General features: G+C 41.8%; 1 protein-coding gene across 1 annotated transcript in view; it reads left to right on the top strand.

The window, feature by feature from the left end:
- LOC116401361 (regulating synaptic membrane exocytosis protein 1-like) overlaps positions 1–24059 on the top strand; it is a gene marked incomplete at its 5' end in the record, with an annotated part of 45283 nt that overhangs the window by 18855 nt on the left and 2369 nt on the right. Inside the window, 13 exons of the mRNA XM_031879720.1 lie at positions 2593–2864; positions 4133–4812; positions 10799–10839; positions 11394–11507; positions 11596–11695; positions 12270–12393; positions 15037–15054; positions 16447–16493; positions 18590–18705; positions 18799–18929; positions 21064–21235; positions 23366–23513; positions 23772–24059. The exon at positions 23772–24059 is cut by the window's right edge and continues 2369 nt beyond it. Coding sequence (XP_031735580.1) covers positions 2593–2864; positions 4133–4812; positions 10799–10839; positions 11394–11507; positions 11596–11695; positions 12270–12393; positions 15037–15054; positions 16447–16493; positions 18590–18705; positions 18799–18929; positions 21064–21235; positions 23366–23513; positions 23772–23905 — 2097 coding nt within the window. The remainder of the gene's footprint in view (positions 1–2592; positions 2865–4132; positions 4813–10798; positions 10840–11393; positions 11508–11595; positions 11696–12269; positions 12394–15036; positions 15055–16446; positions 16494–18589; positions 18706–18798; positions 18930–21063; positions 21236–23365; positions 23514–23771) is intronic.

Below are 24059 nucleotides of genomic sequence, written 5' to 3'. Positions count from 1 at the left end.
GACCTCGACAAAGCACTGTACGAGCACTACATTTTAGATAGCGATATTTAGCGATACATAATGGACAATTTAGCTTTGAAAATGTTCTACGGGCCTTGACTTGACTTGTCGCAGTGAAAGAAAAGCACAGGCGTCGCAACATGAACCATGACGACGAGCCATCACAGAAGCAGCTAAATGGAATGCAGCCGTCATTTATTTAATCATTTACACCTGTGATCTTCCTACCGGGACATGTCGCTGTACTAGTACCTCAAAATTGTGCTTGAGGTAAATTTAAGTAGTTACGTTGACAGTTGAAACACTTAAACTATCAGTTGATTGACAGAAGATTACTCTGCAACAATTCAGATAATTGATTCACTGCTTTCGTCGGCCATTTATCAAGTAAACAAGTCAAACAATTGACGGTTCCAGGTTTTCTAGAATGAGGATTATTTGTCGCTTCTCTGGTTTGTATAATTGTAATTCTAATATTTTAGGGTTTTGAACTGTTGGTCGAACAAAGCTAGTAATTTGCCGATTACACTTTGGCAACTTGTGATGGGCACTTGTCAAACAATTCATCTATAAAGAATTTTATTACTAGTTTCAGCCCTTTTTTATATTCCATTCTAAATGTTTTATTATTAAATAACTTGATTTATTTTGCTTTTCTGGAAATGTTTCTCTTTGGACAGCATTTTGAATTCAGAAGTCGTCTCTCCTTTCGGTTAGATGAAATATCGGAGATAAAATTGAGAATCTATATTAACATAACAAAAGGATGCGTTCAAAGACCTCACTTCCTGTCCTGATAATGCACGGACAAGTAGACGGGTCCATCTAACAGCCTCGTCCACCTCGTTGGTCTGGCTGCAGAAAAATTACAGATTGGTGGATGTTTTCACCAAAGCTATAATGTTCTACATGAGGCAGTGTTGTGCTTTCTTTGCTGTGTGTGTGTATACAGTATGTGTATGTGTGTGTTTGAGCACACGTTCTCCCTCTCTCCCTGGTGGTACTGGGGTGTTTGGCAGGATAAATATAGCCGCGTTGGTGTAAAGCTGTTTTTCTCCTCGGCTTTTGTAGCTTTAATCGAAAGCAATCTGGAGGAGGGAGAAGTGGAAGGGGGGGGTAGAGGAAGGGGTGGCCGATGCCAGAGTGTTTTATTTTAGCTCTCTTTTAAAGAGTCATCGGGGAGTGTTTAGGAGTAATGACAACCCTGGTGGCTGGAGGAGAGGGACCAACTCTAACCTCCTTGTCCTCCTCCTCCATCCTCCGTCTCTATTATTTCCCGCCCAGCTGGTTCTCCAGCTATTTTCCGGAGCTTTCAACCGCAGCTCACGGAGAAGATTACGTATTTTATGATTCCAAAAGACAAAACTCTTTAGAATGCTCACTTGAAATAATAATAATAAAAAACATTATTTAGAAAAAAAACTGATGAAGAACCAATTTGGGCAACATTGTTCTTGTCTCTAAATGAAATCAAGTGAAATTCTTAAAGGGAGCATTCTGCAGTGTTGCCAGTCTTTGGGGGGCAGAAATCACTGGACAGCTGTTGGACTGGACCAGAAAAAGGTGCGTGTGTTTTGCGCACTGAATTTGCAAAACTGAGCAAACTCCATCCACTGAGGAAGACTGTGAGATGCAGGAATAACTTGGACCTTGAGTTATGAGTCTTTTTAAAAAAACATTTGGTGGTTTTATTGTATTGCCTGTTGCCATGCAATTTCTCCCTCTTTTCTGGTATTTTTGATTAAGCGGAAAGTACGTTGATGCAGTCGATTGGCAACATTGTGGCCGTTTTATTCTTTTGTTAATTGATTGAGTTGTTTCTAAACTCTGTGCAGTGTGGCTTGTTTTTTTGGTAAATGAACAAAAAAAGAAGTTTGGAAAATGAATGTGGCATTTAAGGTACCAAAAATAGTTTGTCTCTGTGCTCATTATATGCATTGACACTCAAAAACACTTTATTGTTAATCTTTAAAAAAAAACTGCCTGTCAATCAAAGTTTCTCTGGGGGACACAATGTGAAATGATGATTTTTAAGAGAAATATGAGCTGGAATTCAAAATGAAGACTAGACATGAGCGTAAAAAAAAACCGATCTGAAATTGGACTCTCCGCTGTAGCGCGCCAACGTATAGTCGGTGTGCATATGTGTGACGGGACAAATAGAAAGCAAGAAGACGGGAGATATTGCTTTGGCAAGCAGGTTGAATATCCTCTCGTTATCCAGTTGGCGTTGTGTGCTTCCATTTGGAGGCCAGACGCAGCCCACACTGGAAGCCAAGCTGCTCCCTGGTACAACTGCCACCATGTTGATCTTGGAAAAAAAGAAAGCCTTCTATAAAAGCCTTTTTTTCTGCACAACTCATTGGCAGCAGTGCAGCTCTTTAGGAAGTGCAATGTTCTATCTCCTGTTGGACAGTCGGGCATCGGATAAGCGGTTGTCAACGTGTTGGGCTGCTGCAAAGAATAGTTCCTTTCTGTTGGAACCATTACTGTGATACCAGTGTCGGACGCATTACTTATCTCCGACAAAGCAATGCTCCTAGTCTCTAATCTAATCTCTACCCATGCCCTCTTTTTTTTTTTATGAACTAGGTGATCTGGGTGTGTAATAACTGCCGGAAGCAGCAGGAGCTCCTGACCAAGCCGGGCGAATGGTTCACCGGCCCGGCCGGGAAGCCCGCCGGACTCGGTTCGGCCATCAGCGAGCCGTCTGTGTGCCAGACGATCGGCGACAAGAAACTTCGGTCTCGCTCCCAAGCGCCCCTGTGCTCCACCGCGGTGATCCAAGACCCCAACCGACCCGGTGCGCCTGGGACCGTGCCCGGCACCGACACCCGGTCGCGCAGTGAACCACCACGAGATACGTAAGCTGAAGCAATTGTTGTAGGACAAGACGGTAGTAAGGGCAGCATTCAAACTGATGAAATATTCAGTTTTGCTAAAGTGATGCAAGAAAGGTATCAAACCCAAACCAACATTTGACATGATTTAACCAGGTGGCAGCCTCCGGGTTTGAAAGGTGAAGCCAATGTGAAGTACCTTAAACCTGCATTCTTTCTTATGGCCAGCAGGGGGCGACTCCTCTGGTTGCAAAAAGAAGTCAGATTGTATATAAATCTATGAGAAAATGACCCATAAGCTTATGGACTACAGTTTTGAATCCCCGAGTTCAGCATTTTGGCTGTCGCCATCACGTTTTTTTCTGCATCCAGAAGTGACACGAGAGGGTGGAGCTAAGCTCAACCGAACGCTGAATATGACATTTTTAGTTGACCAAAATGTTACAATTAACTTTCATGAACTGAAAATACACTGGGAAAGGGTTGAAGTTTTAAGACAACAATACGGACAACACCCTGACCGGACACCACCGTGGTTGCGACCTGTCAATCACAAGGTAGCCCTGCCCAAAAGCATTATCTGCTTTATGGTTTATTTTACTCTAAATGGGACCATAATTTAATAAATGAACATTATGCTGTAATGAAGAATACTTTAAACTAGGGATTGAGACCATAAACTTATGTTTACAATGTTTACTGAGGGAATAAATCAAGTGTAAAGTAGGGTGATTTTCTCATAGACTTTTATACAATCTGACTTGCTTTTGCAACCAGAGGAGTCGCCCCCTAATGGTCATTGGGAAGAATGCAAGTTTAAGACACTTATCAGAACCGGAGGTTGCCGCCTGCTCCAAACCCAAGATGATCAGGGTAATTGGACTTTAGAAAAGCTCATCCACAGAAGTCATGATTATATTGTTTATCACAGGCAGAGTTTGACTAACCATGACTAGTACAGTGAAATGTGAAATTGGTGGAGTGCCCCTTTTAAAATTGCGTCCTCTTAGCCACCAGGAAGAAAACAGCCCTTGTAAAATGTGTTAATATTTATATAATCGCGCATTATCTCCTGCATTCATCGTATGCTTTTTTTAAATTTATACAGCGGTGTCTCTAAGCGGCCTGTGTCGTTGTTTCCTATGCCACTCTGATTGTAATGGAAGAATGCAGTCAGTTCCAAAACACCGGATAGTAGAATGTGCCGGCACTCGTGACTTTCTGTCAGTGGACCCCGAATGCTAACAATGAAATGTTTTTCTCTCTCCCTTCCCATATTGGTTGCTCCCCAGGAGAAATGGAAGGGGAGGCGGAGGAGCTGGTCGGGGAGAGCATCACCCGGGTCAGCCCAGACTGCAGACCCAGGTCTCCATGGACCGGGACCTCCGGGGGGAGTCCAGGGAGCGCAGGGAGAGCCGGCGGCTGTCGAAGGGACGCTCTTTGGAGCACGATCCTGTGGGAGGAGTCAGCGGGGTAAGGCGGACAGAAGAGGGGGGCTACTATCACATGGACCACAGCGGTGCCCCCCCTCGCCAAGCAGGGCCGGTCCCACCTGGAGGCCGGGGCCACCCTGTGCAGGGTCACGGCGGGGGTGTGGGAGGGGAGGTTGGGGATGGCGTGCGACCCGGTCAGAGGACAGTGGGTGGGGTGGGCGGGCCACACGAACACACCCTCGCTCAGCAACCCCTTCCCCCTGAACTCAGAGAGCCTCCCAACTCGGCCCCCAGCCAGGGGCCCATGGTGAGACGGACCAAACGGGAGAAGGCTGAAAGCATGCTGCGCAACGACTCGCTGAGCTCCGACCAATCGGAATCTCTGCGCCCACCACCGCCGAGGCCCTACAAGTCGAAGCGGGGGCTGGGGGCCGGGGGGAAGAGGCAGACCAGCGTCAGCAGTTCGGAGGAGGAGGGAGGGACCACGCCCGAGTACAGCAGCTGTGAAGACGCCGAGATCGAAAGTGTCAGCGAGAGAGGTGAGAGACGATGCCAATCGTCGCCTTTTTTTGCCTAAGTAAACAAACTGCCTTTAACTTCCACCAGGAGGGTGTGGAAAATATCGACATCTGTCAGTTCATTCATTTGTTTATCCATCCATCACACGAGATATCTGAGGCAATTTATATTTTTGAGAACATTCACCACTGCAGTTTCTTACACTTTTAGGACCAAGGAGGTACTTTTAACTACAGGTTAAAAAAAATCTAAATCACCACACACGTATCTCTTAGATCACGTGTTAAACTGATGCAACAATAATAATCTTTATTTGTATAGCACATTTCATACAGACCATGGAGCTGAATAAAATGAATAAAAACAGAGAATCTTTGGTCCGAAGAAAGCATGAGTTTCACCCCTTCCATTTTAAGTGTAATTTAAAGAATGTCAACAGATGAAGTGGTTAGACATAAGTGTTTATTTGCAACTTTAAGCAGCTTCCTCATATTCTCTGTGTAGTGTATTGTGGGACAATAGTGTACACCTACGGCACACTTAAAAATCTGACGTTTCTTTGCCTGTGTACCATATTTTTGAGAATACTTAATTTTCTCTCTTTCCGGTGTGAGAATGTAAGTATGGAAGTTGCACACAGCTATACGTTTAGAGAAAGAGAATTTCCATTGATAGCGATGCTCTCCTGTCATATGAGACACCGCAGAGGAAGTAAAACGTGGAGGCACACCACGAATGAAGGTACCATTGGCTAATGCTAAAGTACATAACAAGTATTATTACTGTAGCGCTGCGTGGATCAATTTCAACACACAGCCAAGCTAGAAAACAACACAGTAGTGACTACAAACTGACAAATCCAAAAGGTGTGGAAGAAAGAAGTGAGTGAACTTAAAACCCGGCCGACCAACAAGTAGCTACCAAACAGCTACAGCACAGTGGCTGTTATTGGAAGTTAAGAAAGATTGCTCGAGATTAATGCAAATTGTTTTACAAAATGCTTTTCCTTGTTAAATAACTTGAAACTTCACAATAGTACAGCTTGTCTTTAACCGACTGTATTCGGTTTAATTATTGCAATGTATGCGTTATGAGGCAATGCATTTTGTGTGTGTGTTTGAACACTCCCACTTTACTGCTGCATCATGGGAGGTGAATGTAAGAAGTTAGAGTGAGCTATTTAGCCTCACTGTGCCATCTTCAGACATATTTGAATCCTCCCTTTACCCCTCTGGGTTCAGTGATCAGAACAGGTAAGTTGCTCAACAGCATTTCTTAAAATCTGCGGAATTCCACACCTCAAGTACTCGAAAACAAAAGCGTCTCACAAGCTTTCTAAATGATATCTGAACGTCAGAGTGAGCAGCTTCACAGAATACCAGCGTGCACGTTAACGAGGGCGTGCGAGCCTGTGGGTGTCTCTGAATGCTTCCCCGTGTGTCAAATTGTATTGTTTTCAGCTGAGCCCTGAGGGGCAGGGTATCCCACACTGGGCGTACATGGTAGTGTGTGTGTGTGATGGGGCAGCGTGACCCCAGTTGATCCCGCATGTGGCATCACATTGCCAACTACGTCTCCAAGCCTTGGAAACAAACTTTAATGTCATGTCCAAGCTGGGTCATGTCACTTCACTAGTAACCACTTCAAGGCACTCTGGCTCACTGCTGCGTGTCCAACTAAACTGTGGTGTTTGAGGATGGAGTAGTATTCTACTATTCTTTTAATTCTAGTAGACCTCCTTGCTAGAACCTCCGGTTCTTTAAAGTAAAGCCAATGCGGAAGTGCCTTTAACTTGCATTCTCTTTAATGTCCACCAGGGGGCGACTCCTCTAGTTGTATAGAAGTCTATGAGAAAATGACTCTACTTCTCTCTTGATTTATTCCCTCAGTAAACATTGTAAACATGAGTTTATGGTCTCAATCTCTAGTTTCTAGTCTTCTTCAATACAGCATGATGTTCGTTTCGTAAATGATGCTCCCATTTATAGTCAAAACAATAAAGCTGTGTATGCTTTAGGGCGGGGGTACCTTGTGATTGACAGGTCGCTATCAGAGTTGTATGCGACATACGTCACTCCACCACAGTCCAAATAAGGTCACTTAGGTTCACCGGCTGCAAAAAAACAAGATGGCGACAGCCAAAATGCCAAATTCGAAGCTTCAAAACCATAGTCCAAAAACCAATGGGTGACATCACGACAACTACATCCACTTCTTATATACAGTCTGTATTAGGGGTGGAACAATACACGATTGTTATATTTATAGCCATGGATATGAGACCCTACTCTAGAGTGGAACACCCAGGCAGAACAAACATGCTTAATGTTATTGAGCCCTGTGACACTACTCATTCACAAGCCCATTTCACCAAACCATAATTCCTGCTTTGTAAAAGAAAACAAAAGCCCAAACAGAGAATCAAATGTCCGAGGCACCCGCTGTTCCTCTGACAACAGACAACCGGACGTCACGGACTACACAAAGCTAACTGACTGTAACGACACGTTACCTCACTACTGAATGGGAGATTAACAGCCATGTTCTTCAGACACGCCCCCTTGAGTCTCACCAGCGAGGATTTGGTCTTTCTGCATTTTTGCTGTATTGAAAACCTACCGAACCGTGGCACCACTGTGTCGTATTAAACCGAACCGTTACACCCCTAGTCTATATGGTTCTGACACTTCCACAAAAAGAATATGTCATATGTCCATAAACAGAGTTCACCCCCAGAAATAATGCTACTTCTTTTGAAGTTGTTTGTATGCCTTTGATTGGTCATCCGATGAATGATTGTCGGTAATACACCAACATCAAACTTTATAGGAGAGCTGGCCCTTGATGAGCATATCAATCGAATGAGCATACATCATTTTTCTAACAATAAAAGGTGTTGTATAACTTGTTTCATTTTTAGACAATCACTATGTCTCTCTGTCGTTTTTACTTGCCCCTACATCACGTATTTACCAAATACACTGTAGCCACGCTCATGCTACATTAAACCACCCTCTGATCGATAAAGCAGCGTTGTTGTGTCCCGAAGAGAAAGAGGGAGCGCCGCACTCGGCACCAGCCGGGCCTGGACCCAGACCAGGTCCCCTTTGACATCGATCAAGAGGACGTTTAGGATGAGAGTGTTCTGTCAGGCCAGGTTTTTTTTAAACAACACCGGCGTGGCAGCGAGATGCTGCTTCCTTTTTTAGCTCGAGACCGAAGCCAGCTCCGCTCCGAGATACGCTTGCTGGCAGCCGAGAAGCGTCCAGGCATGTAAATCATTGTAAGATCAGCTTAGGGAAACGCACGCGCGTGCACACACACACACACACACACACACACACACACACACACACACACACTCACACACACTCAAATATGGAGTCAGTCACAGTACAGTAGATCCTATTATGATCTGTTCAAGTATCCTCCTAGATGCTACCAACTCATCCTCTAATAGGAAGGAAGGCAGGAAAAAGCACAACCCAAATATGATAACGCATCATAATACAATGCACCTTGATTCACAACTTTTGTTTTTCAACTGCTTATCCCAGAGTTTCCCAGAGTTTATCCCAGACCTCTGCTTATCCCAGAGTTTATCCCAGACCTTTTTATAGACCCCCAAATTCTGCAGCACTTACTAAATTTGTAAAAAAAAAAGCTGTCCCAAAGTTCCATCCATCCATCCATTTTCCACCGCTTATCCGGGGTCGGGTCGCGGTGGCAGCAGGTCAAGCAGGCCGACCCAGACCTCCCTCTCACCGGCAACATGTTCCAGCTCATTCTGGGGGATCCCGAGGCGTTCCCAGGCCAGCTGGGAGATGTAATCTCTCCAGCGTGTTCTGGGTCTTCCCCGGGGTCTCTTCCCAGTTGGACGTGCCTGGAAAACCTCCAGTGGGAGGCGTCCAGGAGGCATCCTAATTAGATGCCCGAACCACCTCAGCTGACTCCTTTCGACGCGAAGGAGTAGCGGCTCTACTCCAAGCTGATGACCGAGCTCCTTACCCTATCTCTAAGGCTGAGCCCGGCCACCCTACGGAGGAAACTCATTTCGGCCGCTTGTAGCCCGACCTTGTCCTTTCGGTCACGACCCAGAGTTCGTGACCATAGGTGAGGGTAGGAACGTAGACCGAGTGGTAAATTGAGAGCTTTGCCTTCCGGCTCAGCTCCCTCTTCACCAAGACGGTCCGGTGCAGCGCCTGCTTTACTGCTGCAGCAGTGTCCCAAAGTTATGACTGAGAAATCTCTGTTGGAGGGCGAGGTTTAGCTAACGGTCAATTAGCATTTACTGGTCAAAGTGCAGATATTCCATTTTAATAGATTCAATATAGATTGATTGATACTTTAATACTCTACTGTAATGGAATAACGCTTGCTCTAAATGGACTTAAAAAGAGGACATATTTCACATATTAATTATATACATTATTTTAAAGAAAACAAATTTTTTTTAAGACAATATGGAGCTAGATTTTGTGGTGCGCCCTCTAGTATTTTCTCAGTTTTTTTTCCCCCCAGTTTTCTGTTCTTAAACCTTTTATTACACAACAGTCCTGTTTATTCTTTACCTTCATTTGTCAAACTTTGTTGTCTTTGTTCCTTATTATTTATATTTATATGCAAGTACATTGATTGATAAAAAAACAAAAAAATGGAAGTTACTTCTTTGTGCTCACATATTTGGCAAATAAAGATGATATTGATTCTAATCCTTTTGCACAACAAGTGACTCTCCACGGAGGCCTGACCCCATGGTGACTGTCTTCTTCATTCAGGTCCTCGTAGGTCGAGGAACACACATTCACCCATGTGGCCCAACCCACTGCACAGAATCACGTTCACGCTGGAGTCATGAAACTGAGAACTCAGTTGTCCATCGTTGGAGCGTTCGCTTTAAGATTACATCACTATAAGTTGTCACAACCCATTAACTTCATAGCCTCCTGGCTTCTAGGAACGCTTGGCTCTGTTTTACTCTGTGTCATAACAGTGTCGTCTCGAACGCCGCCCCTCGGCCCATGTGTATGGGGGAGGCTGCTTTTTTTGGACTGAAGCAGGAGATACTATGTGTAATTCTCTGAAATATCCCACTGAACATGAGAGAAATGCACCAGTTCCTGTCTGTCAACATGGTTGTTACTGAAAGAAAAAACACATTTTAACTTGTGTTTGCATACATACTGTTTACTCTCGCTGTATAGTAATATTAATACAAGCACCTATTGAATTGATGTGAAACTGTGCCTATTACCAAATTAAAGGAACCCTTTTATAGCAAAACTATCCCTTCTTAAAAAATTTTTTTTTACATATTTTTGATTTGTTTTCATATTTAAAAAAACTGGTTCAAAATACATTTTCGAATAAAATTGCGATTTCAATTTTAAATTAATTTATTAAGAAATCATTTTAAGACCGAATAAGTAAAAAGAATAATTTGATTCATTTAAAATGTAATTACATTTTTATTTTATATACATACTGTTTGTGAGTTGTATGATGTATCATTTAACTGAAAATTGAATTACTCAAGTTGATTAATATCAACTCCAGCGTCTGTACCACGGTGGAAAGCATCAATAAATAAAAGTAATATGACTGCTTTTCTGCAACTTTTTGTAGTCAGAACCTTCATTTTTTGTGATATTACTTTATAATGATCATCAGCATTTGGCCACCATTTACCAAAGGATGGAGTAATTCAACAACATCATGTCTAGAAATGATTTCATGCATTTTAAACAGTCTTTTGGCATCGTCACTACCACTGTGGTGGTTACATTTCTAATTCCAGCTCAGGCCTGACGATTCAATAAACTTAACCCTCTCCACTGTAAACAAATACCTTCCACATTTGGCCTGGCTGTGTATGAGAGGACTCGGGCTGGTATGTGCTGTGTATACAGTTACTCCTGTGTGTGTGTGTGTGTGTGTGTGTGTGTGTGTGTGTGTGTGTGTGTATGAAGGAGGTCTCAGCTTCACCCAGTCTCTTTTCTCTTGTAGGCGACTGGGAGTGCTACCCCCACGACCCCACCGTATGGCATGTAAGTCCTTTTATTTCTTTTTTATTTGGATCATATTCACCATAAAAGTTTTCCGATCCGCATGAAGCCGAGCCAGTGGAGAACAGAAGATTTTACTTTGTGTTTCAAAGGAGATGATGAGAGTGTTGGTGTGCACGTCTCTGTACTGTGCTTTTTTTGTTTCCTATTTATCCCAAGGAATCCATTACTGTAGAACACGTGCGTTTTCTCAGGAAATACTTTCCAGATCCGGGTGTTTACACCAGCAGATGTAAAGGCTTTTTACGACCTCAACGTTAAAAGACTGTTGCGTTATATCAGTTGGTGATGGTGGGTAGCAAACTTGGGCTAATGTATTTCTAGGAAACGCTGCAAACTGTTGCAAAATCCATTAAACACTGGCTTTTTAAGAAACCGGACATGCATTCAGCCACGTTACTAATGAAATGGAAATGCAATGCACTTTTGACCCATACGCATATCACACAATTATTTTAAAGGGGTCTTTGACATGCTGATCCATGTCCCTCTGTGTTGTCTCTGAGCCCTGTCTCTTGTCGTCTCCCCTGTCGCAGCATCCTGTCACCTGGCAGCCGTCCAAGGAGGGAGACCATCTAATAGGACGAATCACCCTCAGCAAGAGGAGCACCACCATGCCAAAAGAAGCCGGAGCTCTGCTGGGGTTAAAGGTCAGAGCGGGTAGCAAACGTATTATTATTTTAAAGTCACCCATGACGGATCTGTGACACAAATCTCTCTCTCTCTCACTCTCTCTAGGTGGTGGGAGGCAGAATAACAGAGTCAGGGAGATTAGGTGCCTTCATCACTAAAGTCAAGAAAGGAAGCCTGGCTGACGTGGTGGGACATCTCAGAGCAGGTAGTCTAAACCGCCACGTGTGTTACACAATCGGCATGCAAAGACAGAAAAAAGACCAACACGTGGCCTTTCACAACATCCTAAAATCTGTTTTAGAGGTTTTGTTTAACGCAGTGCAATGTCTATTCTATACTTCTAATGCAATGTATGAGATTAAGCAGGGCTGTTTTGCTCAATACATTGTAGCTTTATGGTTTCATATCTTTAATTGGCGTCATTGGTTTTACATAAAACACATTAAGTATAAGGTGGTCAATATTCGATATGTTTCTAATTGTCAACAAATCTCATAAAAAGGCCAAAATGAGGAATTTATAACAATCCTGATATTAAACTACAAAGCCTTTTATTACAAACAAGTTTTACATTTGTGGCCTGTTTACCTGTCTAATTGGCATGGATGGGCTGTTTGGAAATGGAGTAACAACACGTTGTTGGTTTTGGTCTTTTCATGGGATTTGGTGACAGAAACGAAAAATATACAATAAAGATGAAAAGTCCCTAAATTCGTCCGAATCCCTGACTCACGCCCAGCCCTCATGCCCAACTTTTCACACGCATGTCCAAATTCCAGGGGATGAAGTTCTGCAGTGGAACGGGAAGCTGTTACCGGGGGCGACCATGAAGGAAGTTTACAACATCATCCTGGAATCTCAAGCCGAGCCTCAAGTGGAGCTGGTGGTATCCAGGCCTATTGGGTAAGTCAGGAATAAAAACACACCCTTATACGCCCGTCAGTGTCATATTTAGATATTAAAAAAAAGTTATTGGCCAGTCTAAATGTCGCATTGAATTGAACCTTTATCTAACCAAAGAAGTGTTTAGTGAGACTGACTCAGAGTTGGCCGACCTCAGATAAGACAGAAGAGAGGGATGTTTATTTGTGTTCTGACTGTGTGTCTGCATTCAAAATGAACAAAAAGAAAAGTCTGCCATTACCCTCACTTTACACTGCCAAGCTTTGTAACAGGAGCGTCTCCGCTTTTGTTGCGTTTATTTCTAGGATGATATAAGGTGAACTATCGCTGAGTGGGTGTAAGACTCCATAAACAACAAGAAGTGGGCTGCATCACAGATTCTTTTGTTGGTTGACGCCTTGTAAAAACTCAACCACGCCAGGCGTGATTATATTTGTGAGTGCAATAGTTTTCCTGCAGTTTGAAAGTGACTGATTTAAAAGAATGCATCATTTCCAGCCATGAGCGTCATAAAATGCACATATCTAAGACACATAATGGTTTATATGTTCCCTGTAAAATGACTAGTCCACAAAGGAAAGCTCAGCATCCTAATTTAGGTTCTTTTGCTCGATACTTTTGAAAAATGTTGAGGATATTGTCTTTAGGGCTTATTAAAATAGAATTTTATTTAATTGAATGACTAAGTATAAGGTGGAGTATGCTGAATTAGGGACGAATTTCATTATTCCATGCAGACAGGAAATATCCAATAATTGCACATCAACAGCAGCTCATAACTGAACTGATGAATTTGTCTTGTTGAAAATGTATTTAGTTTTTTTTCAAGTAAACTATTGTAGGGTTAGTTAAGTTTGTGTGAAGCTGAGAAAGTTAACGTGTTTGGATGAATGATGCATTCGGTGTTGTGATGCGAGAGACAAGTTTATTTCAATTGAACCATTAAGTATAGAAAATAGTTAGCGCTTTATTTTACAGGTCTGTAATTTCAAAATAATATCCTTATGATATTCTTTGGAAGTTTCCCTGAAAGAACTAAGTAATTTGGTACTAATCATTTGGAAAAAGAACACATTTCCTTATTTCACTTAAACTAATTGTTTATAGATACTTTATTCTCTTCACATGTTGAATTGGATGCCCTCCTGGGTTTTGCTTACAATTAGTTTGAAATGATTAATCCGAGTGTACCAATTGAACATCGTGTTTATTTCTCTATTTGCCTAGAATTAGTAACAAATGACATGGTCCAGAATAAATTCATGAAAATATTATGGACCCGTAAAATAAAGCACTATCATAATATCTCAATACACATATCTGAAAAAAGGAATGTCACATAGGACACAGAAGTCTAAATTCTAATATTTACATTTACATACAGCACTTTGAATAATCTATAATTGTTTGATTACGTACATGATCCTACACAGAATCTCTCTGAATTTTCGGTTTGCTGGAAAACTTTCCAGGATAGTCCTCTCCAATAAATGGTGTTATTACTCAAGATACTTCAGTTACCTCACATAGAACATTGAGTAACAAATGTGCAGTGCAAGTTGAGTTTCAGTATTTTTGATTAGCTAGTTGTGAGTAAAGCCGTGTTCACACCAAACGCAGCGCGAATTATTCGCGTAAGTAGATTACATACGCGATGAGACTGGAGTGATACGTATTTGCAATGGCGCGAATGGCGAATGAGTTTAAATTTTTCAACTCGGGCGAAAAAATGGCGTGACGCTGCAGCACAATAGCCTATCAGCGTTGAGATGCTCCTCCTGTCATCACTGATGTAGGTGGGCATCCAGAGCTCTATGATACCTTATATTAGTAGAGACCGGACGAAACTATGTGTATTAATGTATGTGTATAAATCATATGGTACAAACAATGAAAACGACGCTGCCGTATTTACGCCTAGATGACGTTATTTTGAGTGTTGATGGGGCTGCTACAATGTTAGCATAGAATAGCACCGATCGATCCGAGCTCCATTGAGAAAACAAGTATTTTAAAAGTTATTTGCTTGTCGTCTTGCGGCGAGAACTAACAAAATATGAACTTTTAAAAAATCGGCATCATTACGTAGTTATTTCTGCATCACTTTTAGTTCGTTTATCGCAAAATCTGTTTATTTTGTGTTCGTACAGCTGTAGTAAACAGCCGAAGTGTGGCTGGCTAGACACAGTGAATACACCTCAATGAAATCCACGGAGCGCCTCCGGATGATGTTATGAACCCAGACATGACGGCGTTTAGTTTCCCGTGATATTTGGGACTTCCACAACAAATACTAAGCAGAAATAGAGGTTATTTCTTCCATGGTTGATGGCGGAAATAAATGGCTTAAGTTAATAACGGCTTCCAGGGCGATAAGCCACGCCCCCTCTCCGGCGCGTCTCTTGCAAATGGAAATCACGGAAATGACCACAAATGGTCCCCCACGAGTAACGTGGCGCGAATGACGCGATTAGCGGTTTGGTGTGAACGCACCTTTAGATTATTGTAACGGGTTTATATTTCACAGTAAAAATACTCACTGTTTCTTAAAGCTCTTGCAGCCTCTCTAAACGTTTAACCCAATGTACTCTTTGATGGGGAAAATAGTTGAATGTATTAATTTCTCTCCAAACACTCGCGAAGGGTGTATAGAAAATATCAGTAAGTAATCTGCCCATTTTATTAGGACCCCTTAATCCTCTCACGCTTATGGAAATAGTTTTTGTTTTGCTGGTGCCATTTTGCATCCCTAAATGAACTGAACTGAATCCTGCTTGGTAAGGAGGCCAAGTTATGTAAATATTGGCTTTTTCGAAATCTGTTGCAGTTTGTCTTCTCCAATTGAATTGAACCAAAAGTTTATTTGAAGGGTTGCAAAATGGCCTATGGGAAATATCCATCAATGTAGTTTTGCTTTTGCAAGCTTTTTAAACTCTTCGTGCAGCGTCTGGAATTCCTCTTTTTGCATTCCTGGTAAAGTCTTAGGATCCCAAAGTGAAATCCAGCACTTACAGTTTCAAATAAGAAATGCTTATTTCTTTTTTACTCTTAATGCCCTGGTTTGAAAGTTGAGACATTGGGATTCATAAAGCAAGGAATATTTTAATTTTATTTCATTTACATGTTTTTGATTTTGGAATGGGCCCCGAGGCAACCTAGGGTCCATGAAACACATATCAGTGTAATACTTGTATTTTAAATCAAAAGTTGAAATGGAAAAACTTTTTTGGGGAAATATACTTATTTGCTTTCTTTCCCAGGGTGAAATGAGAAGATGGATATCTTATGTTTGCATGTTAAATAAAGCTCTGAAGCTAGGAAGCCGTTCACCTTCCGGTCTTTATGCTAAGCTAGACTAACCACATCCCAATTCCAGCCGAGAGTGGTATCCATCTTCTCATCTCAATCTCAGAAAGATAGCGATTATATGTAAATTACCAATTGTTTTCACTATTAATTTAAAGAAAATTCAAGTTTAACAGTTATTATTGCAGTTTGTCGCCCCATGGTTGAATAAGGAATCTAACATACTGCCTTATTATGTGCTACAAACAAACACGAAAAAACCTTCGGCAAATTTTCTGGGGCAGAAAAAAATAAAAAATAATTGCACTGATAAGTGTTGCACAAAATACCATGCTTTCTTTACATTACATGGAGCTGGTGCAATGGATTATATTGTTTAATTGTGATGGTGGTGGTGGATAAGAGAAGATAGTGGTGTGGATAGAATTGAGCAACTGGTTCCCATCCATTATTATTTCAGATCATCATTGGCCAGCCAGAATGTCTGAATGAGTCTGGGAAACACTGCAGTCATAAAAAAACCTGGCTCTACTCGCATCTTCCCTCTGCTTCTCCATGTTTTCTTTAACCACACAACATTTGAATCTCCAAATAACTTTGAATCGCAGTGCTACTTTCTTCCACTTAACTACTACTACAGTTTTATGCATGTATGCCTGTGCATCGAGAACACTACTAACTTTGTTTAATCCAGCTAGATGCCAATATGAGAGTGGCTGACGCAGCCCTTTTCTGCTTCTTTTCCAGTGATATCCCAAGAATCCCCGACACGTCCCACCCTCCATTAGAATCTAGTAGGTATCGCCTGTGGGATGTTGGAACATCTATGTTTGTAGGTCTCTGTATCTCTGTCTGGCTGATTTTCTGTCTGTTTTTTTTTTTTTACATCTTAGAATAATTGATTGTTTTGATTGTTTGTATTGCAGGAGATGATGAATTAATTTAAAATGTACTTAATTTGATCAACATTTGCTTTCTTATCGAGAGACAAAATATGTTTGTGTGTTAACCAGGGTGTGGGATTAGCCTAGCTTAGCATCAAGACTGGAAACGGGGGGGAAACAGCTAGCCTGGCTCTGTGCAGTTCATATGTCAATTAACACCTCTGAAGCACTAATGAACATGTATCTCATTTGCACAATCTGCATATAAACTTTATGAAACCCCAAATTGTCACTTTTACATTTTTTGTTCATGATTAAATATTTGAGATATAATTAGTGAACTTAAGAGGTGCTGGTAGGTGGAGTTTTTTAACTTTGGAGCCAGTCTAGCTGCAGTATTTATACCAAGCTAGGCTAATCACCTCCCGGTAATAAGTAATTTGCATATATAAGATTGGTATTAATCATCTCCTCTCACTCTCAGAATGAAAGCAAATTGATTTACAACAAAAGATTGAACCCTTTTCTTTGAATTTGACCACACGGGGTCAATTAGGAATACTTTGCCAATACTGCAGTGTACAACAGGGTTCCAGTGCATCCACTTCTTAAAATCATGGACCCATTTGTTTCTCCTTTTGTAGCTCGTCATCACAAGGACAAAAGCTGCTGTGTTCATCCCCTCTAAACTAGCAGTTGAAAATGTAGATTCTTCGTGAATTTAACCAGTAAACTCGCTAACTGCAAACATTGCAGGAAAATAATTATGTCATATGTCAATGGTGTAAGTCAAGAGCAGGATTTCTAGGCAGTATGAAGACGTATGGAATTGTATATTTTAGTAATTTCCAGGTCTGGATAAGTATGGGGAAAAAAAGAAAAGAGCATGGAAAACTATTTATTGTTTCCAGACTATTGCCCCTATTCTGTTTTCTAAAATACAAAATTCAAAATGTCTGCATAGGACTGTGGACACAACAGCCACAATGGGTAAAAGCAGGCGGCATCCTCCAGTTCTGCCGACTAATGTGGAAGTGTCCTAAAACTTGCATTCTCTCTCCTCCGATTGCAAAAAGAAGACAGAGTGTATGGAAGTCTATGAGAAAATGACCCTACTTCTCACTTGATTTATTCCCTCATGGTCTCAATCTCTAGTTTCAAGTCTTCTTCAATACGGCATGATGTTCATTTAGTAAATTATGTTCCATTTAGAGGGAAATAGGGCTTACTGTTGCTACCCGAGCCATACACGAAGTCCCTACGTCACTCCTCCGCTTTTCAAATATGGTAACTTCCGTTCATTGGTTGCGACAAAAACAACATGGCAATGGTGAAATTGCCAAACTAGAGTCTTTAAAACGGCAGTCCATAAACCAATGGGTGACGTCCCGATGACTACGTCTTATATACAGTCTCTGGGTAAATGCAAGTTTTCTGAGGGCTGGCCTGACACTCCCAGATATAAAGCCTGGTTGGTTTGGGATTCCAAATGGGGAAAAGAAACTAGATGCAAACCTTGTCTGATGTCTCCAACGTGGGACAGACAGCAATTTTTTGCCATATGAAAGGGCAAAAATGCTTGTCAGTGGTCGGAAAAATCTAACGGGAAGTATGGAATATATGAAATGGAAAATGTGTAGGAACCCTGCAAAAGTTACGAGATGGATTTGCGCATTAGTCAGTAGTTAGTTGATAGTAGATGATAAGATCACACATAAGGCATACGAGTCCTCGATACTTCTAAACAGAAGACTCAAAGTAGGACAGAAGCTTGGTAATTAGTCATCCGGACAGATTAGCTGTGGAATAGTCTGTGCTCCTTTTAAGTTTTCCAAAGAAAAGAATGGATGCTAGATATTTGGTAGATATGAACACATGGACCAGATTATGTTTTCCCTCTTTAATAACTTATTTTTTGACATTTTTGTCCTTTCCTCTTGTCTAGACTTGACTTTTTTGGTCAGAAAAAGAGATGACATTCCCCCCCCCCCCTTATGTATTTGTAGCAGGTTCCAGTTCTTTTGAGTCCCAGAAGATGGAGAGACCATCCTTAAATGTCCTGTCTCCCTCCAGTCCCGGGATGCTCCAAGATGCACCACAGTTAATGCCAGGGCAAATCTCAGTGAGTGTGTACATTATGAGTGTGTTGGTGCCGTTGATGTGTTCAAACAAAGTCCAAGCATCAGAATTTTTTCTTTGTGTTTCCCAAATCCAGGTGAAGCTGTGGTATGACAAAGTGGGTCATCAGCTAATAGTCAACGTGCTGCAGGCCGCAGAACTTCCTCTTCGGCCTGACGGGCGTCCCAGGAGCCCTTATGTCAAAATGTACTTCCTACCTGACCGCAGGTATGCCGTGCCTTTTAAAGGGAGTCTTACTGATTAAATGCAGTGTAGGTGGTGAGTTCCGATGGACCAGAACAACACAAGAACCACTAACACGAGTCTAAATACATTACATCTCCAGTCCACATAGTGTAGAAACTACACAAACACACAATCTAAAACACACAATAAACCTGCCGACGGGATGGAAAAGCAAGTTTTCTTCAAACAATCACCAATACTACAATATTTATCATAGCCAGAAGCTGTAAAAACGTCTTCTTTTTCAACGGTCCTTGGAACACATGTGTGACGAGCGCTTTCGTCAGAAAAAAGTAACCAAAACAAAGCCTAAAATTGTGATATTTCTTCAAAAACATTTGATTCTACACGTCTCATTTAAAATTTTGCCCCAAATAAACCATTTGCTTTAACCAGATTCTGTAAAAAACAGTCAATTCTGAGCTCTTCAGTGCAACTAGGAAGCCATGATTGATTTGCCTCAGACCAAGATCACAAAAATTCAGTAAAACTTCGACTGACCTTCAAGCTGCTCAACACAGAGGAGTAGAGAAGCTGTATGTAGAGGTTGTAAAAAGGTAAATAGTTTAATGTATATGACACATAGAGACACTTGTGGCATCTTGGAAAACAAGTTGTATATAGGTTTCATCTTTTGCCAATCTTTGTAAAAGAAATTATGAAAGAAATTCAACTTAGTTTTTTTTCATTTTATGATTTATGACATATCTGTTATACTGCAGTAAAGAGTTCTCTCTACTTCTAGCCATAATTGTTCTGTTTCCATAGAGGTGAAGGACTCTTATATTGCAGCGAAAATCAAGGCCACAGAGAGTAAAATGTGACAGGAGGAGCAAAAAATGCCCCTAAACTGCTTGGTGTTCAGAGGGTTAAAGCCTGGATTTAAAGCTTGCTTCCTTATTTTTCGGTTCATTAGAGTCCTGAAATTCAAATTTGTGCAAACAAGAAGAAGCCAAGTTGGAACAAGCAATCGGCAACCACGGTTGACTGTGATAGATTGAGAGTCCTCCAAAGGAATAGGTCAAACGGTTTGATGTTCGGGTTGTATGAGATACTTAGTCGGTGTATCACCTAGAGTAGAGGGAGTTTGGAGAAACAGACAGGAGCACTAGCACGGGAGCAAAGCAATGTACAGCTGGGGACGGGGGCAGAAGCAAAACGTGTTGTAGACACCTAAAAACGATCAGTATCAGTTTAAGTGTACGTTATATCTAGAACATTTTCACCACTTTACCTTGCCATCAGTCAACCCATTCTGACAGAAAAGCTGCCATTTACGCTCTCTTCGAAGACACCAGACTCCTTTGTAAAATGTTCACCTCGCAGGACTTGCTGTTCTACCTCTGCCTTGGTTGTTTGTGTTTTTGTGTGACTTTGATGAATCTGAACTAACACTTTAAAACCCCAAAGTGTCACAAAAACACAAATCTAAGCGGTAAAACCAACAACTCCAGTGTTCTGCGAGGGGATGTATCTGTTTTTGTCAAAGGAGTCATGTGGCTTTGAAGAGAGCATACATAGGTGGATATAACGGCTTCAGTTCCAAATATAGCATATTTTAGGCGTTTTAAATTAGTTTTGCTGCTGCCCCTTGTCCACAGCAGTACATTACTTTGCTTTAGTCTTTCTGTCTGTTTCTCCAAATTGGGGGCGTGTTGACCACCATCTACTAATGTACCCCATACAACCCCACTTTAAAAAATCTGAACTATCCCTTTAAGCCGTATTATCTACTGTTACTTTGCAAACTTGCCAATAAAATAAACCTTAAATTGACTTTAAAAGGGAGGCCCATGTTGTGTAAAACTTTGATTGACAGTTGAAAGAGGATACTTTACCTTCTGACTTTAGTTAAAACCAGCATCTAGTGTCTATTTGAGGAACTGCAAGTTAAAGCACCTCCATCAGTGCTTGGGTTTAAATATGTAAACTGTATCCTCAACTAAATGTCACTTGTAAATGCATTCCAGTAGATATACAGTAAGTGGAGTAAATATCGCTGAATGAGGCGTAAGCAGGCTTGTGATTTGTGTCTAGGAAGTTTGGACAAACAGTGGATGTGAGTCTGCTGAAAATGGAACTTGGTTGGCTTGAGTGTCTGTATTGCTTAACACAGTGACAAGAGCAAACGAAGGACGAAAACAATGAAGAAGACCTGTGAGCCCAAGTGGAACCAGACGTTCGTTTACCCTCACGTCCATCGCAGGGATTTCCGCAACCACATGCTGGAGCTGACTATATGGGATCAGCCCAGGTCACCGGACGAGGACAGCACCTTTATGGGAGAGGTACCACACACACACATATACACACACACACACACACACACACACAATTAAGGCTCTTCTCCTTATCAGTTCATAGCACTGAGAGAGAACTTAAAAAATGCAAAGTCCTGTAAGTAGACCTACATCTTATGTTTTACCTGTTAGACGCACATGAAAATACCTTATGTAAGAAAAATACTGTTATCCTGCATTTTTCTGTGTATTTGTACCAAATAGGTTGAAGATTCGTTCCTTAAGTTGACAATCAAATTCTAAATCAACATTTGAATGTAGCGCAACAAATTTTTTTTTTTTTTAATTTTTTAAGAGTGATTGGAAGACATTCGAAGTTTCATTTGAAAACATCAATAGAAGCTTAAAACATTTGGTACAACCCTATCACAGTGATGCAACTAAAGAAAAAAAGTGCAGGGATTTAACAAAATGAGTTTTGACTCTTGGGGTTCTCCACTGATGATTTAAATCTTTTACGCTCGCGGTGGCGCTAATTCCAGTCATAGCAGGGAGTTGTTTTTCATCAAATAAGCTCACGTAAACCCACCGTACCTGCTCTCAGTATCTAATGGCTGACAAAGAGCCAGATATCTCCCTCAAGAGTTGATGGAGCCCAAACCAAATATTGGACTTAGATTTGTCACCTGGAAAATAAAAATGGCCAGGTTGCTCTGTCTGTTGAATGTGTAAATAGTTTGCTAACATCTTTGCTATACTGACTTTATAAGGCGATACATGTATGGCAGCTTGTTCACAACATGAAATGCATCACTTGCACTAAATTCCAGACAGCAGATATTTCGAGCAGCACATGTAAAAGCCTCCCCGATATAAACTCATCAGCCACTTTATTAGGTACACCTTGCTAGTAGTTCGCCTTAATTCTTCGTAGCATAGATTCAACAAGGTGTTTGAAACATTCCTCAGAGATTTTGGTCCATATTGACATGATAGCATCACGCAGTTGCTGCAGATTTGTCGGCTGCACATCCGTGATGCGAATCTCCCGTTCCACCACATCCCAAAGGTGCTCTATTGGATTGAGATGTGGTGACTGTGGAGGCCATTGGAGTACAGTGAACTCATTGTCATGTTCAAGAAAGCAGTTTGAGATGATTTGAGCTTTGTGACATGCTGCAGTATCCAGCTGGAAGTAGCCATCAGAAGATGGGTCCACTGTGGTCATAAAGGGATGGACATGGTCAGCAACAATACTCGGGTAGGCCGTGGCGTTTAAACCATGCTCAATTGGTACTAAGGGGCCCAAAGTGTGCCAAGAAAATATCCCCCACACCACTACACCACCACTAGCAGCCAGAACCGTTGATACAAGGCAGGATGGATCCATGCTTTCATGTTGTTTACGGCAAATTCTGACCCTACCATCTGAATGCCGCAGCTGAAATCGAGACTCATCAGACCGGGCAACGTTTTTCAGAATTTCTATTGTCACATTTTGGTGAGCCTGTGTGAATTGTAGCCTCCGTTTCCTGTTGTTAGCTGACAGGAGTGGCACCCAGTGTGGTCTTCTGCTGCTGTAGCCCGTCTGCTTTAAGGTTCCACGTGTTGTGCGTTCAGAGATGTGTTCTGCATACCTTGGTTGTAACGAGTGGTTATTTGAGTTACTGTTGCCTTTCTATCATCTCCAACCACTCTGCCCATTCTCCTCTGACCTCTGACATCAACGATGCATCTTCGTCCACACAACTGCTGCTCACTGGATATTTTCTCTTTTTCGGACCATTCACTGTAAACCCTAGAGATTTTCACACCCCTTGTGTGTGAAAATCCCAGTAGATCAGCAGTTTTTGAAATAGTCAGACCAGCCCGTCTGGCACCAACAACCATGCCACGTTCAAAGTCACTTAAATCCCCTTTCTTCCCCATTCTGATGCTCGCTTTGAACTTCAGCAAGTCGTCTTCACCACGTCTAGATGCCTAAATGCATTGAGTTGCTGCCATGTGATTGGCTGATTAGCTATTTGTGTTAACAAGCAATTGAACAGGTGTGCCTACAAAAGTGGCCGGTGAGTGTATATGTTCATAAACGGCTTCTACTGTCCGTCTCCTCTCAATTGGCGGCCACGACGCGGCAGCAAAAACTTTTTATCACTATGTGGATTATGACTTGAGCAGATTCTGATAGAGCTGGAGACGGCCTTGCTGGACGACAAGCCCCACTGGTATCCACTCCAAACCCACGACGTCTCATCCATACCGCTGCCCCGACCCTCTCCATACCTGCCCCGACGACACACAGACGCCCCCGGCAAGAAGCTGCAGCGTAAGTCTGAGTCTGCAAGTGTGTGTGTGTGTGTGTGTGTGTGTGTCACTGTTTAAGAGAGAAAGGATTGTGTATGGTTTACTATCAGTGAGCAAAGTATTTCAATGTACATGTTTGTTTTTCCCCACCCTTCCCTTTAACACTTCATTCGTGCCTGGATACGTGCATGCGTATATGTGTGTGGCGTATATGCATATCTATGTGTGTATCTGTGTGTGTGTGTGTGTGTGTGTGTGTGTGTGTGTCTATAACGTTTAGGTTCTCGGCGTGTAACAGAGCCTGAATTTGATGAAGGTACAGCAGTAGTGGCTAAAGGTGGGTGGGGATTGTTTCCTAGTATTACTGTCAGTGTTTCCCGCAAACTCTACTTTATTTGTGGCGTTTGTTTATGAGCCATTGCTTGGCTGGATACAGGTGTTGGCATTCTTTTAAATTTTTGTGCCAAAATGAGTCCCGTCATTTTTTCACAAAATGCAGCAGAAACTAAAGAAAAGCTCAAGTTAAAATGTGTTTTATTGCATTGAAATTAATGAAATAAACTGTTAT

This window comes from Anarrhichthys ocellatus, unplaced genomic scaffold (genome assembly GCF_004355925.1).
Source record: "Anarrhichthys ocellatus isolate YVR2014 unplaced genomic scaffold, GSC_Weel_1.0 scaffold396, whole genome shotgun sequence".
Taxonomy (NCBI): Eukaryota; Metazoa; Chordata; class Actinopteri; order Perciformes; family Anarhichadidae; genus Anarrhichthys; species Anarrhichthys ocellatus.
This window is presented reverse-complemented; position numbering and strand designations above follow the sequence as displayed.